At 37.8% G+C, this 27,590-nt stretch overlaps 1 protein-coding gene across 1 annotated transcript in view; it reads left to right on the top strand.

The window, feature by feature from the left end:
* The first annotated feature begins 269 nt into the window (after positions 1 to 269).
* The window catches only part of MEI4 (meiotic double-stranded break formation protein 4), a 68,679-nt gene continuing 41,358 nt past the window's right edge, over positions 270 to 27,590 (top strand). The window contains exons 1-3 of the mRNA XM_009814473.2: positions 270 to 288; positions 695 to 943; positions 11,682 to 12,238. Of these exons, the coding sequence (XP_009812775.2) occupies positions 270 to 288; positions 695 to 943; positions 11,682 to 12,238 (825 nt within the window). The remainder of the gene's footprint in view (positions 289 to 694; positions 944 to 11,681; positions 12,239 to 27,590) is intronic.

Genomic DNA, 27,590 nt, shown 5'->3' with positions numbered 1-27,590 from the left:
TGTCCTCACTGTTTGTAACAGAGCTGATAAAACTGTCTTCTTCACTTACCTTACTAGCCACTTGCATCACTTTGAAGTTGTCTGCATAGACCTTTCTGCAGGCTTGAGGCTTAATGTAGACTTAAAACTGCAAGTGCAGGAATACCAGGTGTCCAAAACCACACACTAGCAACAACCTCAGAAGTTTTATCTTTTCAGCACTGGGACTTTTTGCTACCCTTTCAAGAAAGTGTATGTATTGTGTTTAAGCTAAGTATAAATAACCCCATATGCGTTCTTCAGTCATGGGTTTGAGATTATTTGCGGGGGGGGAGAAACGTCAGGTGGGGTTTTTTTTGAGCTTAGTATTTTTAGTGTTTTCATCTTGGTTTTAGTGGAGATAACATTTGCATTTAAAATTTTGCTAGGATAAATCTATTTGAAGTGCTTGCTATTTCCACAATGATTTGATTCCCGAACACTGCCTGAATTTTATTGTTATAGCTGGAGCACAGCTCATGTATGTTTTATTCTCACGTGTGCACAGATGCTTATATTTCTGCTCTTTTTCTTTATGTTTTAGGAATGCACTAGAAATAATATAACTGGTCTTGCTGTTGAACAGTTTTCAAAGCCAAGATAATACTGTGCATAATTGGCTTAATAGAGTCATAGTGAAGTTACTTTTTTGTTTTCTGTTTTTCCAATGTAATAGAAATCAAAGATGGAAGAGAAAATCAAGTTTGGTATTTGAAAATATCAAAACTAGCATTGGCTTTTGCAATTATCCGCTCAAAACCACTAGGGAAGAGTTGCAAAGAATACACTGAGCACCTTGCCAAAACTATATCTGAACAAGATTTTGGGTGGAAATCAAAAGTTGAAGCACTGGAAGCTGAAGTTCTTCGATTACATCAGGAACTTCTTTTGAACAAGATCTGTCCAAGATTCTGCTTGAAAAATGGTGAGTTTCTGAAATAATTTCTGATTATGTTGCAGTAGCAAGGAAACAAACAGATTTCATGTTGCCTGCACCATTTCTTGTGCCTAGATAAGAGTCTTCAGTGTACAGCTTTCTATTTTTCCTCAAAGCCCTGAAGCAGTAGAAAAATCAATTCATTTGTAACGGGATTGAGCTTGAGAATTTGATGGTTACTCAGAACTTTACATTTTTAACCTTCAGAATAAATATGTATCAGACGGAATAATTCCAGACAAAATTGTCAATACAAAAGTTACTTTATAACCTTGGAGATACTAGTTTGTAAGAATATCGATGTACCGTATTTACATTTGGAACATGTCTTAAAGACATATTGCATATTTTTTTACCACGGTGAAGATGCTTAAAATCAGAATTTAAGACTAATGTGTCAAAAGCATGAATCCCTAATCCATAAAAAAAAAAAAATTAGCTCAAACAGCACTGTTTCTCTGAGTTGTGCATGTGGAGTGAGTCATTCTCACTCTGAGAGATCAGGGTGAGCTTGGAAATCAGGCAGTAGAGGATGTTTCCAGGCTCTGGGGAGATATTACCCCCAGGAGATGGAGGTCAAAACGTTCTGGGCTGAAGGAGAGAGACAGTTCAATGTTGAAGAGATCTCTAAAATCAAAATGTCTAGCTAGTTGCTTTATGACTTGAGATTTTTAGAAGGTTCGCTGACAGGAAACTTGATGAGGCTTTACTGGAATGCTTCTGTACTGAAATGGTAGCTTCTTTATTGCCTTGTGAAAAGATATATAGATTCTAACTTTGACCGAGAGGGGAGAATGTATTAGACTTTAGCTAGAAGCTCTAATGATTTTTTTTTTTATTTTATAATAGACCTTGCTCTCTAGAGAAGTGATTTAATGACTGTTCATTCTTAGTTATTGTTTGTGTGTCTGTTCTCTGCAAGCTATTCCAAACACGAAGTTTATTCAAGAGTGAAAGTAACTTTCAAGCTGCTGTTTGCAACAGGTGTCTTAATGTTGTGAAGAACTGGTTGCATATGATCAGGAGGGGTTTTTTTAAGATCTAATGTCTGGAGAGCATATTCTGATCGTGGATTAAGCAGAACATATCAAACACTAGAAATGAAATCAATTAATCTGCAACTTCTGTGTTCCAAGTCTAATTTTTAAAAGATTCTTTACCCCAAGCTGTTGAACTGAGCAATGCTGATATCTCACTTGCCAAAGTAAGCTCTTCTAGTTGCGAGATATGCAGAGAAAAGTAACAATCTACAGATATCATAAATCCTTTTCCTCCCTCACTTGTTTCTCCAGCCTTATTTTTGGAGTTGGTGTTCTGTTTAAAACAATGCAATCTCCTAAAAGAATTCAAACCCCCAGCTCTTCTTTGGCTTTCTTGTGTTCTGCTTAACAACTCTATAGGTACAAGAATACCAGGGTTTCACAAAATCCAAGACTGGAAAATCTGATGCGGTAAGGATGAGATACTGCATTTGTGTCTGCTGCTGCCTATTGAGAGCTGACGAGTTAGAGTCCTTCAGCCGAGGCTCACTTTGCAGCTGTACCTTGCCTGCTATGCATTCTGAGTGTGAGAGCTTTCCTCTCCCACCTGCTGTTTGTAATAATAATAGTAGGTCTTTCAGAGGCTGCAGGAATGATTAGAGACTGCCCATGGAGTTTTATTTCCCTGATGTGAGAAATTTGGGAGCTCTTTGAAGCTGTGATGCCTGTTTTCCTTCTCCGCATAAAGTTGCACACAGTATGGATGCACAAGCACATGAAAGAGAAAGAACAAAGTATCCATTTTTAAAGATATGTTGTTTAAATTATTTTTGTCCCACTTGACAAGCTCTTTGTCCTCAGAGACCCTAAAAAAGTTTGGGTTTCCTCGCTGAGGGGGAGGAGCATGCTTTGCTACAGGTAAACCGTTTGGTAGTATGGGTTGTTAGTTTAATGTATTGTTTATAAAATTGCTGTGGTATGTACTCACTCACTGTGCTGTGTCTGAAGTTCCTTATTTGACTTAATGTGCAGCTATCTTTCTGAATACAAGGACACTGGTGTTCCTTTTACATGGTGGTGCTTTTGACTGTACATCATCCATTGAAAGGAGGAGGAGAAGCAAATCTTTTGTAATTGTCTGTTCGTTATTTTTCACCTTGCCAGTATTGTCCTGACAACTATGCCCATGGGTAGAAAGAAATCAGATTTCGTATTAATCAAAGTTTCTTGCCTTTCTTTGATTCAGATTGAAATCTCACAGAGAGGAGGAGAGAAACTCGTTGGTGTTATTCCAAGAATAACAATATAAAATATTTGAGCATTCTTTTGTCACTTTGCTTTGGAGCTACATGAAAAGACAAAGGGTCTTACAAAGCATTGATGAATTAATAGATTCATGGATTGAAGCTCCTGTCCTCTAAGACATATTCCTTAGCTGTTATCAGCTCATCAAATCAACAATCATATTGTTTCTTGGCAGCCTCTGTTAAAGAGATCTGAAAAGCCTGCAGCTGTCACTCCAACCTAAGAAGGCATAAATGCAATACTCTACCCTTTTTTGCCAAGCATGTATTTTAGGAATGACCATTTAGAGGATAGATGTTTATTGCCTTGGTTGCTTTAGGCTGGTCCTCTTGAAGGGTTACAAATCAGTTATCCAGGGTATATTTTTAGCAAAACTTGTATCGAGTATGTATTCTCTCTTCCTTAGCTTCACCTTCAATCTTGGTTCATATTATTCCCTTCTTATGCAGTGGGTAGGAATTTATTAAACTACTTGCTCCTCTAATAAAAAAAAAAATCAGATTCTCCCCACCCCCCCCTTTTTTTAAAATCAGTTTATTCTTCCATTTACAGTAAAACTTCATTTGCCATGCCCTGAAGTCCCCTCCTGTGTTCTTAGCCTCCACAGTAGCATATGGCTGCCAGCCCACCCTACCATAGTGTGTCTGTGTGTTTAGGGAAATGCTGAACTCTGAGTCAAAATGTGATTAACATGAATGTCTGATTTTTTTTTTAACTGTGTCCTGAGGCTGTGTTTGGCTTTTCAGGATACCGTCCCTAAATTCTGCTTCCTGTGTCAAGACATTTGAAGCAACTTGTATCTCTGTAGGGAGTAAGAGCCAGAGACAAAAAGAATTTTCTATCTGTCTCCTGCTTCGTTCCTTAACTTACTGTGTTTCTTGAGGCATTTAGTTGTACATGTGGAAAAAGGGAGCAATTTCCTTTGTAGATTAGTATGAACAAAGACACTTATGTCTCCTTTCTTCTTGCTGGAAGCTCAGACTTGCTGCAAAAGCAGAAGCATGTAGAATTGGAACCAACCAGCTCATCAGCTGAAGTAAAACTGACTATAAACCATACCGACTCGTTTACCAGCAGCCTGTTTAGGACCAGAGAATTCAGCCAGCTCTTCCCTTTCCAATTCCCTGTAAGTTATGGTTTGGGTGTTTCTTGCTCAGTAAGGAGAGGCAGAAACTTTGGGTGCTCAGCTTAAAGCCCCAGCATTTCCTCGGTAGGCAAAGGAGGGATCAGATAAGTCCTGCTTTGATGAGAGCAGGAAGAGTGATAGCGAGTCAAAATCTTTTCTGAGTAATTTTATTTCAAACCTCTGAAAGGGCAAAAGTTTCCACCGTGACTTGACTTAACTTGTGATGTATCCTCTGCCTGCTTACATTAAAAGGAGAGGTGGGAGAACATAATTGATAATAGATATTTTGTTTAAGCTCATTTTCAAAGAGAAACCAATCAGATGAATTCATAAAGGTCAGACCAAAACATATGCATATTCCTCAGTGAAGATGCAGCCTCATAAAGGAATCTTCCTCTTTAGTGGAGGGAGCAGCAGTCCAAATCAGACTGAATAATAATTATAAAAACATATTAGTCTATTAAGAGAAATTACTTCCATCCCCGGAAAGGAAATGAAATGGTGTGAAATGTTTACAGCTGCCCTGAATAGCACTTAGCAAAGATTATAGTTCCGATGGCATGGTAGTAAGGTAGAGGAATATAGACTAGAATTTCCAAGTTGTCATAGTTTGTTTATGTAAAAGCTATTTCTTCAGGTCAGTATATTTGAATGAGCTGCTGTTATAGATTGCTGTGTCCTGTCACCACTTTTCCCACCCCCCCCAGTATTTGGCAGGAAGTAAGGAATGCAAAAGAATGACAGTTGCAGAGGAGTTGTCAGCTTCTGAGGGGTATCTTGGCTTCTTTCTTTTTCTAGCTTCCTTTTTCCAAGGTGAGAGGATTCCCTGTTGGGCAGCAGTTAACACTTAGTTTGATGTTGCCATGGAAGACAGATCTGATTATTGTTTCTGCATGAAGAGATTCTTCCTCCCTCCCTCCCTCTGCACCTTCCCCTGCCTGCACACCCCCCAGCCCCTACCTCCCGCCCCCGGAAAAGATGGCCTTCTCTCCATACAGATCCATAAGGGCAGCCCAGTCTAACTAAGTGTCATCTCGGCATTTTCTCTAAGGCATGATGTGTCAGACAGACAGTACTTAAAAAATGAACTGTCATTTGACATCTTAAGTGTACTAGTATACTTCCATGCTTCTACCAGTGGTACTAATGCAGGTAGGCAGCATTGCAAGTAGTGTCTCACAACCTAAAAAGTATTTCATGTTTTTTAGAAGGGCGCAGGGAATTGAGAACAGATATGTGAGATGACAAAAATGGAATTAAAATATGTTTAGCACAGATTTATGGGAATATGGCTCTTGGAATATGATGATGAGATAAATCTGTTCCCCATAATTGTAGTGTCACAATGGGGAACTTTATGAAAGCTGAGGCCTTTTCAGGATAATTAAATAAGTTAATTTGCAATCTGGAAAAAGCACCAGCTGGAGTGTAATGATTCATTGAAATCTCAGAGTACTGCTCCTTCTATGGATAACAGGTCTGTTTTGGTTGTGGAAACTTTCTCCCTTTGAAAGCAGATGCTGTCTGTCTTATCAGATGGCATTGCTACAGCTGTTCTAAGCACATACTTGGGGCAAAGGGACCCAAGAAGCATCCTTTTCTTTCCAGATTACTGTATGAGGAATGCATTCAGAGACAAAAACAATACAATTGTCCCAGCATGGGAAAGGGTTTATTGTTATTTTATAAATTTCCTGTATAGATCAAGCTCCTGATAAGATGCATAGTGATTTTTAGGAAGAAGGTTCAGAAAAGCAAGTGGGATTTATATTTTAGTGTAGATTCATTTCCTTTCTTCTAACAGAATGATAGTTTTAGGGAAAACTGAATGTATATGGTAAAAACTAGTTAAGAAGTGTGGCCATGGCAATTAGGATTCTATTGCCTATAAGTCTATGGTCGGGAGGTAAGGATCAGTCAAACTTTTCCCTGGAAATACAGAATCACAGAATGGTTGAGGTTGGAAGGGACCACTGGAGGTCATCTTGTCCAACCCCCTTGTCAGGCAGGGCCACCTAGAGCCAATTGTGCAGGACTATGTCCAGACAGCTTCTGAGTATCTTTAAGAATGGAGATTCCACAATCTCTTTGGGCAGCCTTAACCTAACTCAAACTTAGATTTGAGTTCCTCAAGTAGATATTTGTTTGTGGGCTTCTGGATGTATAAACACAAAAGCCAAACATTTGTACTGTGTTGTATTCAAGGAAAGAGACGTTTTTAGGAATGCACACCCTGGCTGATTTCTTAGGGAGTCCACCTCATTTCAGCCTTCAGCTCATTACATTTGCACCCATATCATTGCTCTCTGCATTGGCTGATACTTATAGTCTCTTAGCGAAGCTCAGTTTGTATGACAATGCAAAGCATTTTTAATAAGACATAGTACTTCCAGTTCAGTACAACCAGTTCAGACAGGTAGTCTTCATAGGTAACATTAATTCACTTAATATCTTGAAATATTCCCTATCTATCTTAGAACTCAAATTTCAGTCATCTCATTGAGAAGGTCAGTATTATAAAGCATATGTTAATCTTTTGTCGTGAAAGCTTCTTGATGAGCATTAACTGACCCAAATCTGTATGTTCATCACCTCATTATTGATCCTTCCATATCTTTGCTGCAAGTATTCTTTACTTGACTTGAACTACAAAAGATTTGTACTGTCTTCTACAGATATCCCCTAAAAATGAGTGTTTGTATCCTCAAAATCCTTCTCAGTTCTTACTGAATTCTAAATGTTTAGATGCTTTATGTAAGCAAAATCCCTAACAAATTGAAGTAATGCTTCTAAGCCTTCCGAGAAACATTTAAATCCTGGCATTGAACAATTAATTTGAGAATTTTAGCTACTCAGTCCTATATTCATTTCTGTGAAATTATTCCTAAATGGGACAAAGTATGTCAGCATGAAATACCTTAGCTTTAAACAGAAGAGCTTTCTTTTCAAAGCTGGTTATAAAAAAACCATGGAAATGCAGAAGCAAAGTGTGGGATACACATCTTCTAAAATTTCTTCATCTGGAGAATCCTGGGAGCTTTTTATTTTTTTGTTTTTATTTCAAAATGTTCAAATATGTGAGACTATTTATTTGCTTTGCCAACAGAAGTTTGGCTTGGTTCCATATCAGGACAACAATGGTGTGCTAAACACACAGAAGGTCATGAGGAAGGAGAGAGATGTTTTTTCTCAACCAGCCAGCTTAGTTAGTAATGAAAACAACAGAATAGAGACAGGCTTACACTCAAAGAAAAGGTAAAAAAATAGTTAATATATGTGAGGAGATTTTTTTTTTTTAAGAAGAGAATAAACTTGTTTCATTGTTCATGGGAAGTGCCCTTGTAACAAACCAATCAATGAAGATTAAATGAGGAATAACAAAGAGTCCTGAAAAATGCAGAAGTGGAGAAGTAAACACAAAGAAAAAAAATGAAAATTTCACCTATGTTTTTGTTTCCTTTTAGAAGTTATTGACTGAACACTTACTTGGAAAGCAGAATGCGGTATCATCAAAGAGGTTTCTAAGATTGTCTCATTTTTAATTGTTTTTTTTAGAAGTGGAACTGAGCCTGTCAATTGTAACTGAGTTTTGAGAGCTTTACATGTCTAACGTCATTGTTTTTGATTTTCAAGTGATAATCCATGCATGTCCTCACAAAGTGAGAGAATATAAACAATGCCTAATGCTTGAAACTGTAGTAATTTTTTCTTTGCAGAATTCAAATAATCTCTTCACTTTGTTTCTTGCATCTGCCACCTTCAAGCCCGTTTTCTGTTCTACAATCCCTGTTGGTGGTGTAACTGCAAGTATATTAAGTTCTTCAAAAGACTTGAAGGCCATTATATGATTCCACAGCAATTTCATCAGCTGAGGACCCTTCCTCAGTTTTTAAATTTTGAAGCACATATAGCATGTGGAAGTCCTCATTCCAACACTGTCCGATCTGTGACAGCCAGCAGCACAGGTGTCTGAGAGAGAATCTTCCACCACCCCTGCTCCTGCTACATGGATATTACAAATGCTGCGTCCCTCTCTTACTGTGTGTTGGGTAAGACCGGGAGCTTGAGTCATACCCTTGTCTCTTCACAGCTCTGAGAATCCTTATGACCATACTGCTGGCAACAGGTGTTCTGGAGACAAAAGGTGTTTTTCTGTCTTGATGAAGCAACTGGCTCCTCCTCGTCCCTTTCTTGTCTCTGAACTGAGTCTTGGTCTGCATTAAGGTGGCTATTCAGAAGTGACAGAATTCACCTGGGAGGTGGGGTGGACTTTGGTGTTTGCCAGACCCTGCTTCCTCAGGACTAGCTGAAGACTCCGCACTCTCTAATCATAAGAATTACTGGCATCTCACTCCCCTGATAAAAGCCTCTGTGTTCTGTGGGACGACAGAACAGTATGTGCATTTGAGTTCTTATGCTTCACAGAAGTGCCTACAAACCATGCTTACATACTATACACGGTATGCAAGTCACTCTCTTGCCCTTTGAAAGACTGCTGGTTTTCAGGACAGACACTTTCTGCAGCGGTGGATATGTGTAGAGGGATGTCAGTTCTTCAGCCTTTGCACCCCAGGGCTGTTCTTGTGACTGTAACAATTCTGATTTTCAGCTCAGGATCTTAATGTAGTAAGGAGCTAAAGCCCTAAATAGGAATTAAGAGGTTAAATATTTCCCGAATCTGATGTGACATATTTAAGGAGGCCGTAAAATTGCTCATGAGCAGATATTTCATTACCTATATAAAAGCGTTGTAAAACTTTGTGGTTAGTTTATCATGCACACTAAATTTCCATATTTCTTGTTCCAGTATATCTATAGTCAAATGCTCTTTAAATTACTGTTTAAAGATGATTGTTAGTGTGAGGCAGGCTTAATGCTGTTCCTTTTTTTTTTGTACTTGATAACCACATGGTGTGAATATCAAGACTGCTTTCTCATTTAAATAGTAGGTAAGTACAAAGTGATTAGTTTACCTTCTTTCAAGAAATAAATGATAAGCTGTTTCTAGACATTTTGAGCGAAATAATGAGTATTTCCTGGTGGGTGATTTATTTATTTTTTTAAAAAGATAACTTCCACCTCCTCCCCAAATGACTAGAACATATCAATGACTGAACACTTTTAAAGCATTTTGTGTTATTAATTGAACTGGAAATATGCTGCTCTTGGGACTTACTATAACAAGGTTTTCTGGAAACTCATTATGGGACAGGAGTTTGGTATCTCAGTGAGTAGGAACCTAAGCATAAGTGCAACATTGTCTTCTCCTGGTAGGAGTGTTTCATTGTATATGCTACCTGTTTTATTTGGGGACAGTCTTAAGTTTAGTTCCTACATGTATTTTTGTATTATTCTGTTCTTCCCTTTTTCTTCTCTTTTCTTCTCCTTTCCTTCACCTCTGCTATTTCTTTTTTTCCTTCAGCAAGAGAATCAGCGAACATATGGTTTTTGCACATAGTTCTTGCTTTGCTTCTTTTGACCCCTGGTGCTACATCCTCATGAGCAATTTTCATATTGCCCCATGGGGTTAAAAACAGGAACAAAATACCCACATAGTGAAACTCACAGTAGATGGATTCCCTAGAAGGGGTTATTTTCCTTAAACAGCACCAAAAACAACTTTCGATTTTTTTTTTTTTTTTTTCTAGAATGTCTTTTGCTCAAAACCCTAGGGAGAGAAGACATGAAAGACTGATGTCTGGTTTTGTTAGTCAGACCATGGGAAGTGTGCTTTGCTGCTTTGCTTGCTTTCCAAGTTTGGGTATGCAGGGCATTTGGGAACAGTGTTAATATATATATATAAAATGCTAGGCTGGCCTTACAAGCCCTGTTTTTCCTACCTCCTGGAAATGTCAGTTGATTTCCCTACAGTTAGCCCTTTCGTTGTGAGTCAGTTGGTACCAATCCTGTTCACTTTTGAGTATGTCTGAATGTTAAAGACGTGAAACCCAACAATAAATAAATAAACCAAGTTGCCAGTTTTGATCTCAGTAGTAGTATCCTCATTGGATGATCTGGTATATTTTCAGAGACTGAAGTAATGGTCAGAATTCCATTTGAAATTGTATGTTTAATGAAGTCTGTATAAACTTTTTTGAGTAGAGTTTTGTTAGTGTACAGAATACTCTAGATTGTTGCCTAGTGATGTTTTCTGTATTAAAAATGCTTTTTTTTAACTTGCCATGAAATATAACATTTTTTTCCCATCAGGCCAAACCATCTATAAAATCTTTTTGTTCATTTAAGAGTACAAATGCAGAGGAGTATGGTATTGCTTTGGATCCTTGTGGAAAATATGAACAGTATATGCATGTTTTCTAACAGTGAGAGGAGAGGCAGTTTGTGGCTGTGCCCTGCTTACTGGGGCACAGCCAGGAGTTGTTCAGGTGGGGTTCTAGCCTTGTCTCATGGCACAGAGATGTTTATGCATGTTGGTCTTCCACTTTGCTGCTCTAATGTCTCTTGCTTGTTTTGACTGTAATCTTTTGGCATACGTAGCATGTAGCACAGAGGGAGTCTGTCACCTAGTACTGAGTTTATACCCAGGGGCACTGACTTAAATGTATCTAATGTATGAAATAAGATGAGAGAGATTCTACAACGGTGTACGAAAATAATTTAATAGTGTGAATGCAATGCATACCTTCTTTAAAGGCACACAAACTACATTACAGAAGACGGTATGAGAGATAGGTAGTGACTAGAGAAATTATTGATTCTGACTGTTTTTCTTCGTTAAATAATAAACAGTTCTAGTGTAATGTTCTGTTCAACTTTGACTCTGTTAAATTCCTTACCTGACATGGGGAGGAAGAGTACAAGTAAAGGAGAAGATCTTATTTGATGCATTTATAGTAACAGACCTTCACTGTCTTTTAAAAGCAGTCTGAGTTCTTGAGAATAAAAGTAGTAAAAATGTTTGGGGGGCCAGAAATTTACATGCATTTCCTTCCATGGGAATTAATGAGAGTATAGATGTCCACTTAAATTGTTTGTGTGATTTCCACTTAAATTATATATGTGAAAATGTAACATCATCAGGAATTTTAAACTCAAAATTGCTAGTCACATTACTATGAGCATAAAACATCTTGTTCACAAATAGACACTACCTTCTGAAAGTTTTGACTTTAATTTAAAAATGTCACCTTCTTCCACAGCTAAATTCTGGTCATGGGAAGTTCTTGGGGAGCAAGCATACATATGTGTTACATGGGTTTTTTGCATGGAAGCAAAAGGAGACAGGAAATATGACACTTTCTATAAGCACATATTTAAGTATTACACAAATGTAACTTTCACATTTGTGTTTCAGGAAAACCAGATGCCTCTACTGAAACTCTTCTGCATCAGGAATGTATAAACCCAATGAGTTACTCAAGCCAGCTAGAAGACTCCGGATGTGATGTGTCTAATGATTATGCATTTGATTCTTTAGGCATAGGTTCTGATTTTCACCAATCTGAGCATGTTGACACTTCTAAACATTGGTTAGAAAGAGTTCCCCCATTGAATCTTTGCTGTACTAGTAAGGAGGAATCTCTGACTGCTCCAGTGCAGTTTTTGCAACATCTACTTGAAATAAGAAAACTGTCAGAAAGAGGAATTCTTCAAGCAGACTTCACAGAGCTTGAGAATGATTCTTTCACCGTATGCAATTCAGTGTCTCAGTTGCTTGATGGACTGACTGTTTTTTACAACAGTCCTAAATTTCCAGTTTCTAATATTCTTACTGAAGCGGTTTGTGGTTTGATCAGTTTAATAACTGATACTAAATTATCTAATCATATTTTGAAGAAATGTTTCAAGAAGCTGGAAGAATTTAAGAAAAATCTAATTCGGATTATTTTAGGAAACAGCGATGTTAATAGGGTAAGTTTAAAACATCTTCCATCTTTCATACACCATTTCAGTACACTGTAATATTCTTCTGGTTTTATGCACTTTTTAAAATATTGGTTTGTCTTACTATATTTTGAAGAGTACTTTTTACAGATTTTTGTAATTGTTCTTTTTTGTGATATGGACAATAAATGCTCTAAAGCATTTGAAAAAGTTCTTGCTCATGCATGCAAGTTCTTCTAGTCTATTCCTGAGTATAGAACTTTTAAAAACTGTTAAAAAGGCAGATTAAAACAACTTTATAGAAAATATGAGAGAAAAACACGTTGTTTCTCTTGCTATATGAAGATATAGTGTAGATATTCACAAAATAATGACTATACAATTTTTTTATTCTTTCTTGTGCACCTAGGTTAATAGGTTGGTTTGCTTCAGAAGAACTCTGTCACTCTCTAGACATTTGCAAATTTGTGTTTCAAAAATAAATCAGCAAATGAGTGAATAATTCAGAAATGGCATGTCCCTGGCACAAACAGTTAATAGGACTGAGCTGCATTTTGTCTGTATTCATCATTTTGCATTTTTCCATGCATCATCTTGTTAGTTTCCTCATTCAACTGAAATATCCCTAGTCTGTCTTCACAAGACTTCCCATAAGTAATGAATTCCATTGTCTGTCTTAGGATTTTTGGTTTTCATTCTGTCTTTTAGAGTAACTTGGAACAGGCATTATGGTGGAATTGTTTGAGACTTAGACATACCAATTTAGCGTCCACACACTACCATTATAGTAAATTAAGATTGTATCCCTCTTATCCATGAAACCTAAAGAATGCTGACCAGGTGCTAGGTCCCTATTTTAGTATGAGTTCTGGAGTTGCCTTTAGCAAAATGAGAGCCTAGACATCTGCAACACCTGTGGACAGATATACCCATTTGTCTTAATTTAAAATTAATCCCACTCACTGTGTATTAAGTATTTACCCCATAATGTAAATATCAAACAAATATCATTACCAAACTAAGGGGGGGGCAGGGTGTGGATATGCCTGTATTTTGGTTAGATGTAGGAAGACAAAAGCATTTGGAAGGAAAACTTCATATACTGAAGATCTTCCAGGACTAGAGCCATGTGTCTCTAATACCAGGGTGCTTTATATTTCAGTGTCACCATGGTGTGATACTTAGTTTTTAATTAGAGGTGTCCCTGGCCAGTGTTTTGAAAGGATGTGAGCATACATACCATTTCTGTGATATTAGGAATAGAGAGTCATGCAGATATGACTCTCTTTATTTTTTGTGTGATTATAGGATACAGAACAAAGAAAACTTGAGCAGGCACTCAGTAAGGAGTTCATAGTTGATGGTGACCAGTGTTTCCACCTGTTCCCCTCCTCTACCTGAATGGAAAGTTAATAAATAATTAAAATAAAGTTAATCGTAATAACCAAGAGGTTATCCAGAGAGGGATTATTTGGTGATTGGAGGAACCTGAGGAGAGGACAGAAAGAAAAACAAAGCTTAAGTGAGAAGTGTCACATCTTAAATGAGAGAAAATATCCTCATAGATCAGGGACGTTTCAAGTCTGCAAAGTGCTTTTAGAAATCATTCAGGAAGGGTGGAGTATGTCCACATAATTGACAAGTGGCATCTTTTATCTGAATAACTTCACTGAAACGGATGGCTTTTTATGAGCTATTTTATATCTTGCTTTCACCAAAATATTGACTTAACAGTCGTTCCTATCGGCAGCCATTACTTAAGTCGAACAGATTCAAAGAGTTTAAAAATTGTATAAACCAGTTATTAAGGAATAATCATGATAGTTTCCAGATTTCTAGGAAAAAAGGGGAAATGTTGTTTATAGGAATTGCAATGTTTATGAAGCTTTATTGAAAAATTCTATTTAGAGGTTTGGTTTTCTTTAAACTGAATTGAATATGGAAACAAATATGTAGAATTCGGAATTAGTAGTGGAAACTGTATATCTGATTCTTCACGTGCCGTATACCAGAATATCTCCCAGGGACACTTTACGCTTCAGTTTTAATCATCACTGTTTACTCAAGTGGTGATTGAAATACTAAGATTATAGGTTTAAAATAAAATTACCATTAATTACAAGGCTGTCATCTGGAAAGAGTGGCAAACTGTATGAATTTTGGTTCCAGGAGGATGCTTAAATGCCTGCAATATAAAAACATGAGGAATTTTGTTGTATCTAACCTTACTAACTGTCAAAAAGCATTCGTACAGACAGCCACCAATGCAGCTATAGTATTTGACATAAGTTTTCCTTTGCCATCCTCACCTATAAAACTGTCAGGAGCTGTCAAGGAGGACAAAGGGCTGGGAGAAGCATCTTCGAAAATGAACAAAGAGAGAAGTGGCTGTGGATTACACTTAACGCCTCATCTTCAAAAGCAATTCCAGCTGTTTTAAGTTATTTAACTTGCTCTGCAAAAAACCTTTGAGAATTGGAAAAGAGATAATTATCTCTACATTAGATGTAAAGGAAGAAAAACAGCAGCAGAATTACTTGCTGTAACTGTTGAGTCCCATTGTTTGAGATGTTTCTAATTATAAAGCACTGGAAGCTGTAGGATCCAGCAAAGACATGTACTCTAGAGTTTTTCTGCCTGGATTCAGTTGCCTAAAGCTGTGCACTTTGGATTGAATTTTATGTGAAACTCTATATTGCCATGAGTATCAAAAGGAAAAAAAATTCTGTCATTCAAGATATGAGAGGTAAAATAGAAGGAAATACTGCTTAAAACCATTTAAACCAAAGAACTACAAATAAAAGTAGCCTCTTGAATTTCCCTTTTTAAATTTTTCTCCTCTCCCTCCATATTTGGAGAGCAGCTGAGAAGTCTGCATACACCTGAGACACACAATCTTTTGGAAGAAGCCTTCTAGAAATACCTGAAGGAGTCTTAAGTCACAGCTGCTAATGGTGAAGCATGAATGCTCTGAGGTTAAATCATCTGCTCAGATGCCTGCCTCTGCACCTTCTACTGGCATAGTCTTGCGTCCCTGTATGGCTGCTACAGAAAAGCTTGTGAGGATCCTGTGTCTAATTCTGGTACAGATGGGCTGTTGCTCTCATGTTGCAAAATCTGTGATAGTTGCTGCTAATCTGTGGAGCAAGTGCTTTGCTTGTCACCAATTTTTGAATCCTCAACACTGAGACTCTTGGAGGTTCATGCGGGTGTATTGCTGTTGGTGAATTGCCTTTTCATGTGCAAATTGCTCATTCATGTTGAGTCACCCTACTGTCAGCAGAACCACTGTCCTATTTATGCAGGTTCTTTGCAAGTCCTGTTTTGAAGCAGAGAAAAAAGCTGTTGTATTATAAGAAAATTCTGTGAGACTGGATTCAGTTTGCAGAGCCACTGGCTCTACTTTTCAAATGGACTGTTCTCTACTAGCTAACAAAACATGGGAAAACATTTCCCATGGAAAACTTTCATAGAAGCTATGGTATGTAATTACAGCTCCAGTGGAGTAGAAACTTTGCCTCTTCCCTTTCAGAAAAGAAGCACAGCAACATTTTTTTCCTTAATCCACCCATTTGGGATTTGACAACAGCTATCTCCATCCACCTCCAAAGGGACATAGTAAATACGCATCTCTCTTACTCCTATGTGCATCACTTGCTCACTGGCACTGAGATGTGCCTGTTCTGTTGAGGTTTGTCTCTGTTGTCCAGGACGTGTTGGAACAAAGAATCATTTCTCCTATTTCAGAAAAATGCAACAATCGGACGCACTGGGGATTCTCAACTCCCTGTGCTGTTCAGAATAGCATGTGCGTTTCATGTTTCTGGTGAAGGTTTTGCACAGCTCATTGCAGTAGGGCACTTCAGAGAGGACACTAAATTCCTTTTACATGGGCAGCGTCTGGAGCTTGCCTGGAAACCTGCTGTGGTGAACTTGAGCTGGCTGTAGCTTTGTGGTATATGGAATTAGTTTTAGATGTCAAATCCCTATAACAGAAATTAAGATACTTCATACATGTCTTATTTACATCTGTATTGGGTTTGCGTGGCAAGGTTTTGGTAGCAGGGGCGCTACAGAGACTGCTTTCTGGTGCTTTGTTCCTGTTCAACAAATACCTCATCTATCTGCCCCACCTCACTCATAATCTCTTTCAAACAAGACACAGAAGGAAAAGAGCTGTGTTTCAATCAACTGTGGTTGTTTGCTTCTTATGCTATGTTTAAAACATCAATACAGACTTGGAAGATGCTGTCAAGAGTCATGAATTGCCTGCTCCATTCAAATAAAGGGGAAAAAAAAAGTTTTATGTGCTGTTTCCTTCCTTTTTTTTAATGCTTGTTTGTCCCCTTTGGAAATTGGCTACTCTAGGGTAGTTGTTTTGAAGTTCTTTCGTGTTAAGAGTATCTGAATGGATACTGAGACATGACCATAGTCTCTAGGAACTTTTCTTATCCTGTTTAGGACTTTACTGCCTGTTTTCATTTTTCTCTCTCTTCTTATGTTCCATCTAAAAGTCTTTATGTAGAATTTTGCAAATGCTCAAATATATTTAGCAGAAAAGCAAACGCAAGAATTCTAAGAAGTAGTTTAATTCCTTTACCGCATGTTTGTGTGAGAAAGGATTTACAATTCTTCATGAAAGTAACAAGTTGGAAAGTAGTACAGTGAAAAGCAGAAAGAGAGAAATGTTTGAATCTCATTGGCAATTATATAATGAAATGTATGTAAGTATGCTTGTGCAATTGAAAAAGTACAGATTAATCAGAACCATGGTTTTGAATCTTTTCTTATCTAGGATACAATTTGTATGATTCACTAATGACTGAAAATGTCTGGAAGAGAGTAATCATAAACTTACTCTCATGGTTTTAATACATGCAACATTATGTATTTAATATATGCTCCAACTAGTTCTGGGTGACAGTAAATTCCCCCGGCCATGTATTGTTTGTAGTATCTTTTGTCAGCAACTGCCAGGACAGTGCTTAACTCCTCAGTTTACAAGAGTCTTGCCTGCTCAGGGACAAGTAAGATTTAAAAATAATTATTCATGTCACCAGCGGGTCCCAAGTATAAAACTGGTGGGCTTCAGTTTTCCTAAATTAACTGAGTCCCAAGGGGGGATGTTATGGCTCTTGAGACATGGTGTATTTTCATGGGCCAAATAATTTTGCTTGTGTAATGGAAGAACAGTTCATTCATATGAATATTAAAATGTGTTGCCAGGATTTTATGGTCTAGTAAGAGTCAGTGTTTGAATCTCTTGATTGTTGAATTAAATTTTCTCAGCAATCTGTTGTCCTATGTAGAGAGCTATTTAAGTCAAATGGTAATCAAGATCCATTGTCTTGTAAATCACTACATCTAAAGCAATCACCAAACTGATTCTCATTTACTTCAGTAAAGTGGATCATGGGAGTAAGTAGACAGGAATGAATGAAAGGAAATTTTGTCTGCCTGTTACACTTCTGTCCACCTTCCCTCCTCAGCCAGCCTCAGCTGATACACATCACGCACTAAAGCTGCAATTATTGAAGAGTTACAGGATGAAGTTAGCAGTTCGGTTTTTTTTACCATTAGGGCAAAACAGTTTTATTCATGGTTTCCAACCTACCTGTAATGCTGTTTTGTCAGGACTGTCCCTTTTCCTAATAACAAATACTGTCATTGCCTGTTTTTATCCAAGTAATTAACTAGTACTCAGGGTATTACAGATTATTTCCACTAGGAGGAGAAAAAAGGGATGGAATAGGCCTTTGCTGTTCTCTTGATTTACAAATTAAATATATGGGGGCCCTTAACACAAGAATGCAGGATGTTGTTTTTATTGAATATGATAGGAAATATATACCAAAAGCTGTTTGTCTCCTCTGCCCCCAGTCTCTCTCCAGTGAATGCTTTCTGTAAAAGCTCTCTTAACTTTCTGTAGCATCACATTAGCAGTGTTACTGTGCTTCTTTGGCATCTCTGTTGTATTTGCATCTGAGACCGTATGGAACAGCACCACCAAAGCCCATCCCTCAGTCCTTCACTTACCACGCCTGTGAAAAAGCATTTGAATTCTATCTAGGCCTTGTTTTTTGTTATTGTAGCCATGTTATTGAACAAAAGGACCTAAAATTGTTTGGGTGTTTTTTTTTTTTTTTGGTCTCAGGGGTACCATAGTAGGTGGTTATTCAAAGAGATAATATGACCACCTTAGCTCCATCGTATCATTACTTACCCCAGCTCTTTAGTGCCATTCTGGTCACTTCCAGATGGAGGTCTAGGGCTGTTCTTGCTGTGAGGATTGTCTTTCTCTTCACGGAAAAATTCAGTTTGTTGCTTTTAACAGAGATGGTGCCTTTTTTTTCTTTGTCTTGGGGGAAAATTACCTCTTACATCCTCTAGTTTTTGAAGGTGGCTGTATATCCCAAGGAGTTTTTGATAGTAGTCCTCAACCATTGCTTAAAATGTGCGTACATACTTCAATAATGAGAATCTTAGGCTTTCTCTGTTCTTTTGCCTGTTTACTAATGAACCTTTTCTCATAGCTTAAATTTGTCACGCTTCTCTAGGAAATATTTTTTTGTCCCCCAGTATGATATGTGTTTGTGTTATGGTGATAGGATAGAAATTAAAAGTAAGTTCTGTAGTACCTGTTATCTACAGCCAGTTGCAAAGACAGTTGAGTATTCCTTGCCTAACTTTTTAGTGCTCAACTCCTACAGTGAAATCCACAACCCTAAACAAGGTACCTCTGTTTTTCCTAGGTATGCATTCCAGATACTTGGCATCTCTAAGTGGTATTCAAAGTAGCTCACACCTTGTGGGCAGAGGGAAAAAGAGTGAAGGGCTGGGAAATAAACATCTGAAATCCATTTTCAGGGACTGTCTGTAAATCGTAGTCACTTAAATGAGATACTGATTTACATCACTGAATTTCTTTAAGGATGATCAGCTCACTCTTCAATTTAAAAACCTAAAAGCTAAAGAATACCTGTTTTCTGTAATTTATCCAGTGACTTTTTCTAAGCAGCCCTCAGATTAAAAATTTGAATCCATAACTCTTCTCTGTCTGAGCTCACGCTTGTTGCTTAGTGTCGTCTCCATCCATTAACATGACTTGGCCATGCAGCATCAGCAGGCAGTTCTTCACTCCTCTAGGCTTCTAAGCAGGACTAGTTAAGGAGGAATCAAGAGTAATATAAATTTGAATCTCTCAGGCAGTGAAGACTTTGTATCTAGAGCTGTTTCTTCATAGTCAATTGAATATTTACAGTAGGTATTAAAAAAAAAAATGAGCAGCAGTAGCATCACTGAGTGGCAGCTGTTGTGAATGCTGTATGTTGAGCTGGGATTGATACTGTCTTCCTGTTCACAGTATTTGCTGGATCCAGCCTCTTGGATGAATTAGATATTTAGATGCCCAATTCATGAATCCCAAGAAGGTGCAGACATTCTTGATCTCTGCCAAGACAGCATTGCTTAAAGTAAATTTATTGGTGAAAACTCTGGTGCCAGTAGGATCCCAAGTGTCTTCAGTAGTTAGCTGGATTTCTTTATACATCAGTTTCTTGTACTTAGTCTTCAGGTGAACTGATGACTTGTGTGTTTGCGTGCCTTCAAGGACAGTGTTGTCTTTCCTGTAAAGGTGATTGGAGTGAGGTGATATAAGCAAGGTACTTGGTTTTAGTGTATGGAAGTGGATGTTACTGTTTTGAGATAGACACTAAATTAAATATGACAGTGATTTGAAGCCCTGAATTCCTCTAAGGATATCCAGGTTGTGCTTTGGTTCTGGGTTGGGGTTTTTTGTTTGGTTCGTTTGCTTTTTTTGTTTTTTTTTTTTTTAAAAACACAGAAACTTACAACAGGGTCTGTTATATGTATTTTATCCCATCAAAGAGCTGTCATTGTTTTGTATATATTATCCAACTAAAGAGGATGTAAAGTGTTCAAAATGGAAAAGACAAGGTAAGTCTTCGTTCTATGAACCTGAAAGAAAAAAATTTGTAAGTTTAGAATCAAAGACTCAGAGATGGTGTTATTGTGACTGTAGAATTTCTAATATAGCACACTCCATATTTGAAACCGAAAGTTAAGAGGAAGTTACCTGGGTAGCAGTTTACCTCAATGACAGACAAAGCTTTAGAACAAAGTTAAAAGAATAATTAAAGATTTAGAGATAAATGATATAAAGTGCAACATGAGTTTACCAGAGGTAAATTGTGGCAGAACAATGTAAGAGTGTTCTTTGTAAAATAAACTGTGTTTACAGACGGGAGATACAGTAGCTTTTATCTCTCTGGTGTTCAATAAAGCATTTGTTATGGAACTTGTACTAGAAAAATATTAATGAAACTGAAAAAGATGTTTTTTAATGCTTTAACATTTTGTAATTGAATAAGAAAGCAGCTAGAGAAGTAGCAGCAAGTTATGCCATGTATTGAGTGTTGGTACTTGACAGGAAGAGGAGGGGAAAGGTTTGTGTATATCAGTCAATCAGAGGACATACTACTTAAGGGTAGTCCTGTCTTTGCAGTTGCTGGATCTGGTCTGAGTCTGTCCTTACTACTTCAGCAGTAACAGCCATCCCCTGTGCACGGAAGGAGGGGGTAAACATCTAGGAAATAGTCTGGGAAATTTGCTTCTGCAGAGGACTTGGTGGTGTGAAGAAGCAGTAGGGGAGGGGGGGGAATAGGAAGGTGGCTGCAAGTGCATCTCTCCTTCACAGCAGTTGCTGTGGTGTCTCATCTCCCTCTCCTTGCTGATGTGGCAGCAGCAGCCGGGTCGGCTTAGTTTAGCCTGTGGACAGGAGCAAACAGATGGACTAATTATTGCCTGTTTTGCTAGGGTACTGGTATTGGGTTGGATAAATGCATGTTTGGAGCCAGAGGGACCCTGCTGATCAGCGAATCAGAGAGTGACTTTTAGGCAAATCAGAGAGTGACTTTTAGGCAGCTGCGAAGAAATAAACCTAAGAAAGATATTTTCAATCCGTGAGCAGAAATAATTGCACCTTCATACTCCCAGTCTGACATACAAGCTTCACAGTCAGCAAAGATGACTGGGAGGAGTTCATGTAGTACACTTGCTTGGAGATCTTCCCTCCTCACTCCACAAATTCAGCAAAGTTGTACTTAAGCTAGTAGGTTGCACATTTCTTTCAGTGAGTACCATGATACCTCCTGCTGGCATTTATGGCTTTTCCAGCATCATTCACCCAAGTGTTCTGGTTTTCAGAATACTTAGTAGGCTGACTGCAGGTTATTTGTTTCTCTATCTCCATCCTCTGCATGGCATGCAGGTGCTGTATTATAATAATTCTTTCTTAGTTTTGGATTTTAGCAAAGCTTTTGATACTGTCTTCCACAGTATCTTTCTGAATAAACTGTCTAGCACACAGCTAGACAAGTCCATAATACATTGGGTAAGCAATTGGCTGATGGGTCGAGCTCAGAGAGTTATAGTAAATGGCGTTACATTAGGCTCATGGCCAGTCACTAGTGGGGTTTCCCAGGGCTCAATTTTTGTTTTTATAAATGATCTGGACGCAGGAATAGAACATATGCTAAGCAAGTTTGCCAACAATACTAAACTAGGAGGAGCCGTGGACTCCCTCGAGGGTAGAGAGGCCTTAGAGAGATCTGGATAGACTAGAGAGCTGGGCAATCACCAACCGTATGAAATTTAACAAGAGCAAGTGCCGGATTCTCCACCTGGGATGGGCCAATCCTTGTTATACATACAAATTGGGGGACAAGAGGCTGGAGAGCAGCCCTTTGAAAAGACACCTGGGGGTTTGGGTTGATGGTGAGTTGAATGTGAGTCAACAGTGTGCCCTGACAGTCAAAAGGACCAACCGTGTCCTGGGGTGCATCAAGCACAGCATAGGTAGCCAAGGGAGGTGATTGTCCCACTCTACAGTGCACTGGTGTGGCCCCACCTCAAGTACTGTGTGCCATTTTAGGTGCCTCAGTATAAGAAGGACATCAAACTATTAGAGCATGTCTGGAGGAGGGCAACCAAGATGGTGAAAGGCCTTGAAGGCAAGACTTATGAGAAGCAGCTGAGGTCCCTTGGTTTGTTCAGCTTGGAGAAGAGAAGGCTGAGGGTTGGTGACCTCATCACAGTCTACAACTTCCTCAAGGGGAGTAGTGGAGGGGAGGTGCTGATCTCCTCTCTCTGGTGACCAGTGATAGGACACGAGGAAATGGAATGAAACTGTGTCAGGGGAAGTTCAGATTGGACATCAAGAAAAGGTTCTTCACTGAGAGGGTGATCGCTCCTGGAACAGGCTCCCCAGGGAAGTGGTCACGGTACCAAGCCTGTCAAGAGTTCAAGGAGCATCTGGATGATGCTCATAGTCATATGGTTTAGTTTTAGGTAGTCCTGTGAGGAGCAGGGAGTTGGACTCAATGATCTTGATAGGTCCCTTGCAACTTGACATATTCTATGATTTCCCAGATACTGAAATAACTTGGTTTAATTTTCATTATTTTTTTTGACTTTTCTGAATCTTTTCTTAAAAAATCTAAAAAATTGTGCATCCCTTTTGTATTTTAGTTTGATTTTTGTAAACATTTTTGGTGTGTGCAGTCAAACACATTTCAAATAGACCTGCCTCTATTTTATGTCATACTGTCTGTCAGAATGTTTTTCAGCCAAAGCTCTGCAAAACAGTACCAAAATATTGTAATATAAAAAGCAGCTTGCAGCAGGGAAGCTAACTCATGGTCCTAGCAAAGAACATAAGGTTTAGAGACTGGAGAGAAGCATGAACAAGATTCTGAAAGGGTAAGGGCAGAGCAAGGGCTTGAGATGAGGCTTACAGAGTAAAGAATTGGAAGAATATGTATCAAATCCCAAGACCTGAAGGTAGGAGAAATAGTGCAGCGGAAGCGGGAGGAGAGATAAATGACAACTATCAAATTAACAAGGGAGCAACGTGACAGTAAGATAAGAAAAGGGATGCTAATACTCTCTGTATGAAAGTGAAACTTTTCAATTGACACTGAGTTAGGAGCAGAAGTCAGGTTGGGCTAAATGGACAAAGGGCAGGGGTGATGTGAATTCAAAGGCAAAAATACTGTTTTGTTTGTAACACCTCACAGTTTGAGGATACGTGTATAATTATTAGCCTTACTCCTGTATTGCCAAATAATGCCAGTTGCTTTTGGAAGAGAGCTGTTACTTGGTGTGAAAGTTGTAAGCTAATAAAACAAACTAAGGTGCAGTTTTTGTAGTTGCAATGTGTAGTGAATAGCGCAACTCATGAAGGAATTAAACTCAGAAGTTTTGGATAACTGTTACTAGCGAAAAGTCTAACACATTCTGATAAATGAATTCTAAACAAATAATTAGTAAGTAAAGATTTTTATCCTGGTTTCCTGGGGAAACAAGGGTCATAGGAGTATGCTGTTTGTTTTGCTCATCAGTCTTTTCCTCTGCTAGTAACTTTTGATACTGATAGCCAGTTTGAAATCCCTTGAAAAGAGACGTGGAAGGTCAAAAATACTTTCCACTTAAAATTGGTGGCTGGGTGGAGGAGAAGGCAAATTAGTGTGCTTGAGGCAAGCAGAACATTGACGTTATATGTTCATTTTGGCAACAGCCGGGTCGACAATCCATACATCCTTCCCAGCTACTGGCACAGCATTGCTTGCTCTTACTCTGCATCCTGAGGAACACGTAAAGAGAACAGAAACTGAGGTGGGGGAGGCGATGATGCACCTCCTGAACAGTGAACTAGGCACCATTATTTTCTTGTTTCTGATCATATGGTTTTTTACAATCTAATTCTCTGACTGCTTTTAACTGAGAATCCCTGAAGAGCATAGGTTTTATTTCATCTATACCATTAAGAAAGCCCAAGGGATTAAAAGAATTCTGTTCCTTTTTTAACGTTTGATAGATTTGAGACCTGAAGATATGCTTTTATTTTTAATGAAACTGCATACTATTTGCACTATTATCAATTTAAATGTTTCCAGAATTTAATTAGCAATACATGAGCATACCTATGAAACACAAAGCCTTACTTCCATTTGCTGTTTACAGATTTATTGCTTATATGCTGTAAATTTGTTCTGTATGCATTTAATGCATACAGTCTGTGAGGGTTATGTTAACCTTAATTCTTTGTTGTCTCCTTATTTTCTTCAAATATACTGAGATCCACCAAAGTACAATATTAACTCCACACTCTTTCATAAATCAGTTAGCAGGTGGGATTTTTCAGGGGCATCAATATCCATATCCCAAGTACCCTAAGTACTACCATTACAAAATCCCTATTTACTTCCCTTAGTAGAGGCTCAGGCTTTAAATTTGAAGATCTCCTGCCATCTAGTCCTACAAAATTCCAACTAGAAAATGGTAACTCTTGCCAAACCAGAAAGGATACGGAAATTTTGTGAAAGATCCTATTTTAGTTAAATCTCAGCTGCTAGCATTAATAACTACAAAAAAATTATTTTCATTTGTTTCACTAGCTCTCTAAAATCTTGTAAGCAAATAGAAGAAAGCTTAAAAAACAATCATAATCATGTTTGTGTGTAAATATATACATTTAATGTGCTCTTTGGGAGAGGTAGCATTGAAAAAATACTTTGTTGCACCTAATGCACTCTTTAATTTCTATCTCTGCATTGTTGAATCAGTGAGTTTTGCCTGTGTGAGAAGTATGGAATATTGACCAATGCCTAAAGACATTTCATTAGTTTGTAAAGACATTAAGCATGTTATATACAACTGTTTTTTTTCATCTTAATGTAAGATTTGTTCACTCTTCTCATATCGTAGAACTCAATGAAGGGTAGAAGTATTCATGAAAAGGATTAGGCAAAATTTATTTAATCTGTACAGAGACATTTTTAATTGTTGTCTGAAATCCACTCAACCTTTATTTAATGTAATCTGTTCAAAGGGCAGAATCATTATGTACTAATTTCTACTGTCGTGCTACCCGAAAAAAAAAGTTGGTGCTCTTTGAAGGCTGAAAGAGGTGATTCATGAATGGAGAAGTGAAGTTACAAAGAGCAGAGCAGTGTCTGTTTTGCCTTTTTTTTCTTTTCTTTGCTCCTAGTGATAGCTGCAGGTGTTGTTTATAGAACACCTGAGACTTCCAGAATGTAATGGGTAAATCATACTAGTCAAGACAATTAGGAAATCATGTACTAAAACCCCATCAAAGTGGATTTCCAAAGAATGAAGAGTCTTACTGTATAAATTTAAATTTGAGTTATAACTGATGCTTATTTTAATTCTGGTTAGGTTAAGAATGTCATATATTATTTAGGTGTTTTTTATTTTTTTAACTCTTCTGTACTCAAGCCATCACATTGCAACTGCTGGTCAGAAAAGATTGTGGAAAGCTGCTTGGTATTTTGCAAGCTGCCCAGTGTAGTGGATCCCAGGACCAACCAATCCATTTTTCTTTTCCTCAGGGAAGAGGCACAAAAGGCTGGGGAAGAGGTGGGGTAGCAGAGCCACTCTCCTGTGTGAAACAGGCAAAAGATTTTCTATTCAATTTTGTTTCATGTTGAAGTGAAACAGATTTCTCAAATGTGTTATTGGGGACTGAAGAGAAGCGTGAGGTGAAGGGGAAGAAAGAGGGGTCATAACCCTAGAATATCAGCAGGCTGCTGACTACAGTGTTTGCATGAATATTGATTCACTTAGATTAAAGGGAGAGTTCAGTGTTCTGACTTCAGACAGCAAAAATTTAAACAGGAATCTCTCACATCCATGCAAGTGCTGTAACTCAGCAAACAGGAATTCAAGGGTCTCCTTACTCCCTGAATTTTGAAAAGAAACATTACTCTGGATTGTCTAGTTTTCTTGTTTGCCAAAGGCAAATTAGCAAATACACTCAATGTTATGCTCTGAAAATATAGAATTATAAAATATATATAAATACTTAATTTATAAAAAGAAGTAAAAATTATTGGGGTCTTTAATGAAAAATGTGCTATTTTTTAGCATTGTTTAAAACTCTGAATAATGAATTGAAGCAGTCTTACCCTTTCGGAACATGTGTGCTGTCAAGGTAGAACTATCCAGGTGTTGCAAACTTTGTTTCTGTCATACAGTTTTAGTAGATACTGTGGAAGATCTTTCAAAACCATAAATGTCTAGATTATTTTTAGGAAGAGGAGTCATTGTTTTGTTTGGAAGCGTGTACATTTCCAGTATATGGAAGTCTGATTTTAATTCATATATTCTCAAAGCACATGTAGATGCATGGATTACATTATCCTTTCATATAATTTTCATTGTTCAGAAGCCTATTTTTATCTCACCTTCATTCACATTTTATCTTTATAGAATTTTTGGTGTATACATTTATAAATTATTTTAATCTCGCAGATTTTCAAAGCTATATGTGTAAAATTTATGTATTTTCTTTAATATGAGGAATTTTTATCTGTCTGACTGCAGATTTGATTCTGAACGTAAGACTTGTCTGTCTTTTATAGCTTTCTTTTTATATTTGTTTTGGAATTACGTGCTAAAGTGAGATGTTTAACAGCAAAGATTTATTAAAGTTTGATTGTTACGACTGTGAATAGGAGATTTTCTCATATTGAGCAGATGATAGCCAAGCTGATCAATCTCCTCAGCTGTAAGAGGCTGGGAAACAGGCGTTGCATCAATTGGCAGGGCAGTTTGACCATCTGATCAGGCAGACAAGCAGTAACTGTAAATGGGAAGCTACCTAATTAACGGTTTTTACAGTAATTAATGGTTTTTCAGTCCACCTCGCAGTCTGCTTACCTAGCCCAAAGTTTTGTCAGTAACAATTTTACAGGAGGCAGTGTTGAAAACCACGGTAAAGTCAAGATAAATGATACTCACTGCTCTCCCTTCATCCACTTAGCTAGTCACCTCATTGTAGAAGGCGATCAGGTTGTTAAGGTATGGTTTCCCCTTAATAAATTCATGCTGACTACTACCAGATTGCCTTCCTGCCTTTCATGTATTTGGAAATGGTTTCCAGGAGTGTTCATCCTATGCAAGCTTGTAAACGGTGGACAAGTATTTTTATTCTCATGTATGTGTGTGTGTATACACGTGAGCTGGCTAGAGGAATAAACTAGATTGTTAATAGGATGTGGTGGTCTGCTTTTGAGTGGTTAAGACATGGTAGTTATTCTTACACATACAAATTTGGGTCAGAGTATCCTTTTGCCAGTCAAAAATACTCATCTACAAAGAGATACTGAATATTAATGTTGTAGGGGTATACATTTATATAAAAATGTAAAGTCATAGTAATTATATTTAATGTGTATTACTTTTTTCTTTGAAAGAACTCCTATACATTTATTAATAGAAATGATAACTTCTAGTAGTGTTTTATGAAATAACATCATGTTTACTTTGTAAAGCAGTA

The sequence above is a fragment of the Gavia stellata genome, chromosome 2 (genome assembly GCF_030936135.1).
Source record: "Gavia stellata isolate bGavSte3 chromosome 2, bGavSte3.hap2, whole genome shotgun sequence".
In the NCBI taxonomy this organism is placed as follows: domain Eukaryota; kingdom Metazoa; phylum Chordata; class Aves; order Gaviiformes; family Gaviidae; genus Gavia; species Gavia stellata.
The sequence above is the reverse complement of the archived record's forward strand: the minus strand, read 5'-3'. Positions and strand labels throughout refer to the sequence as shown.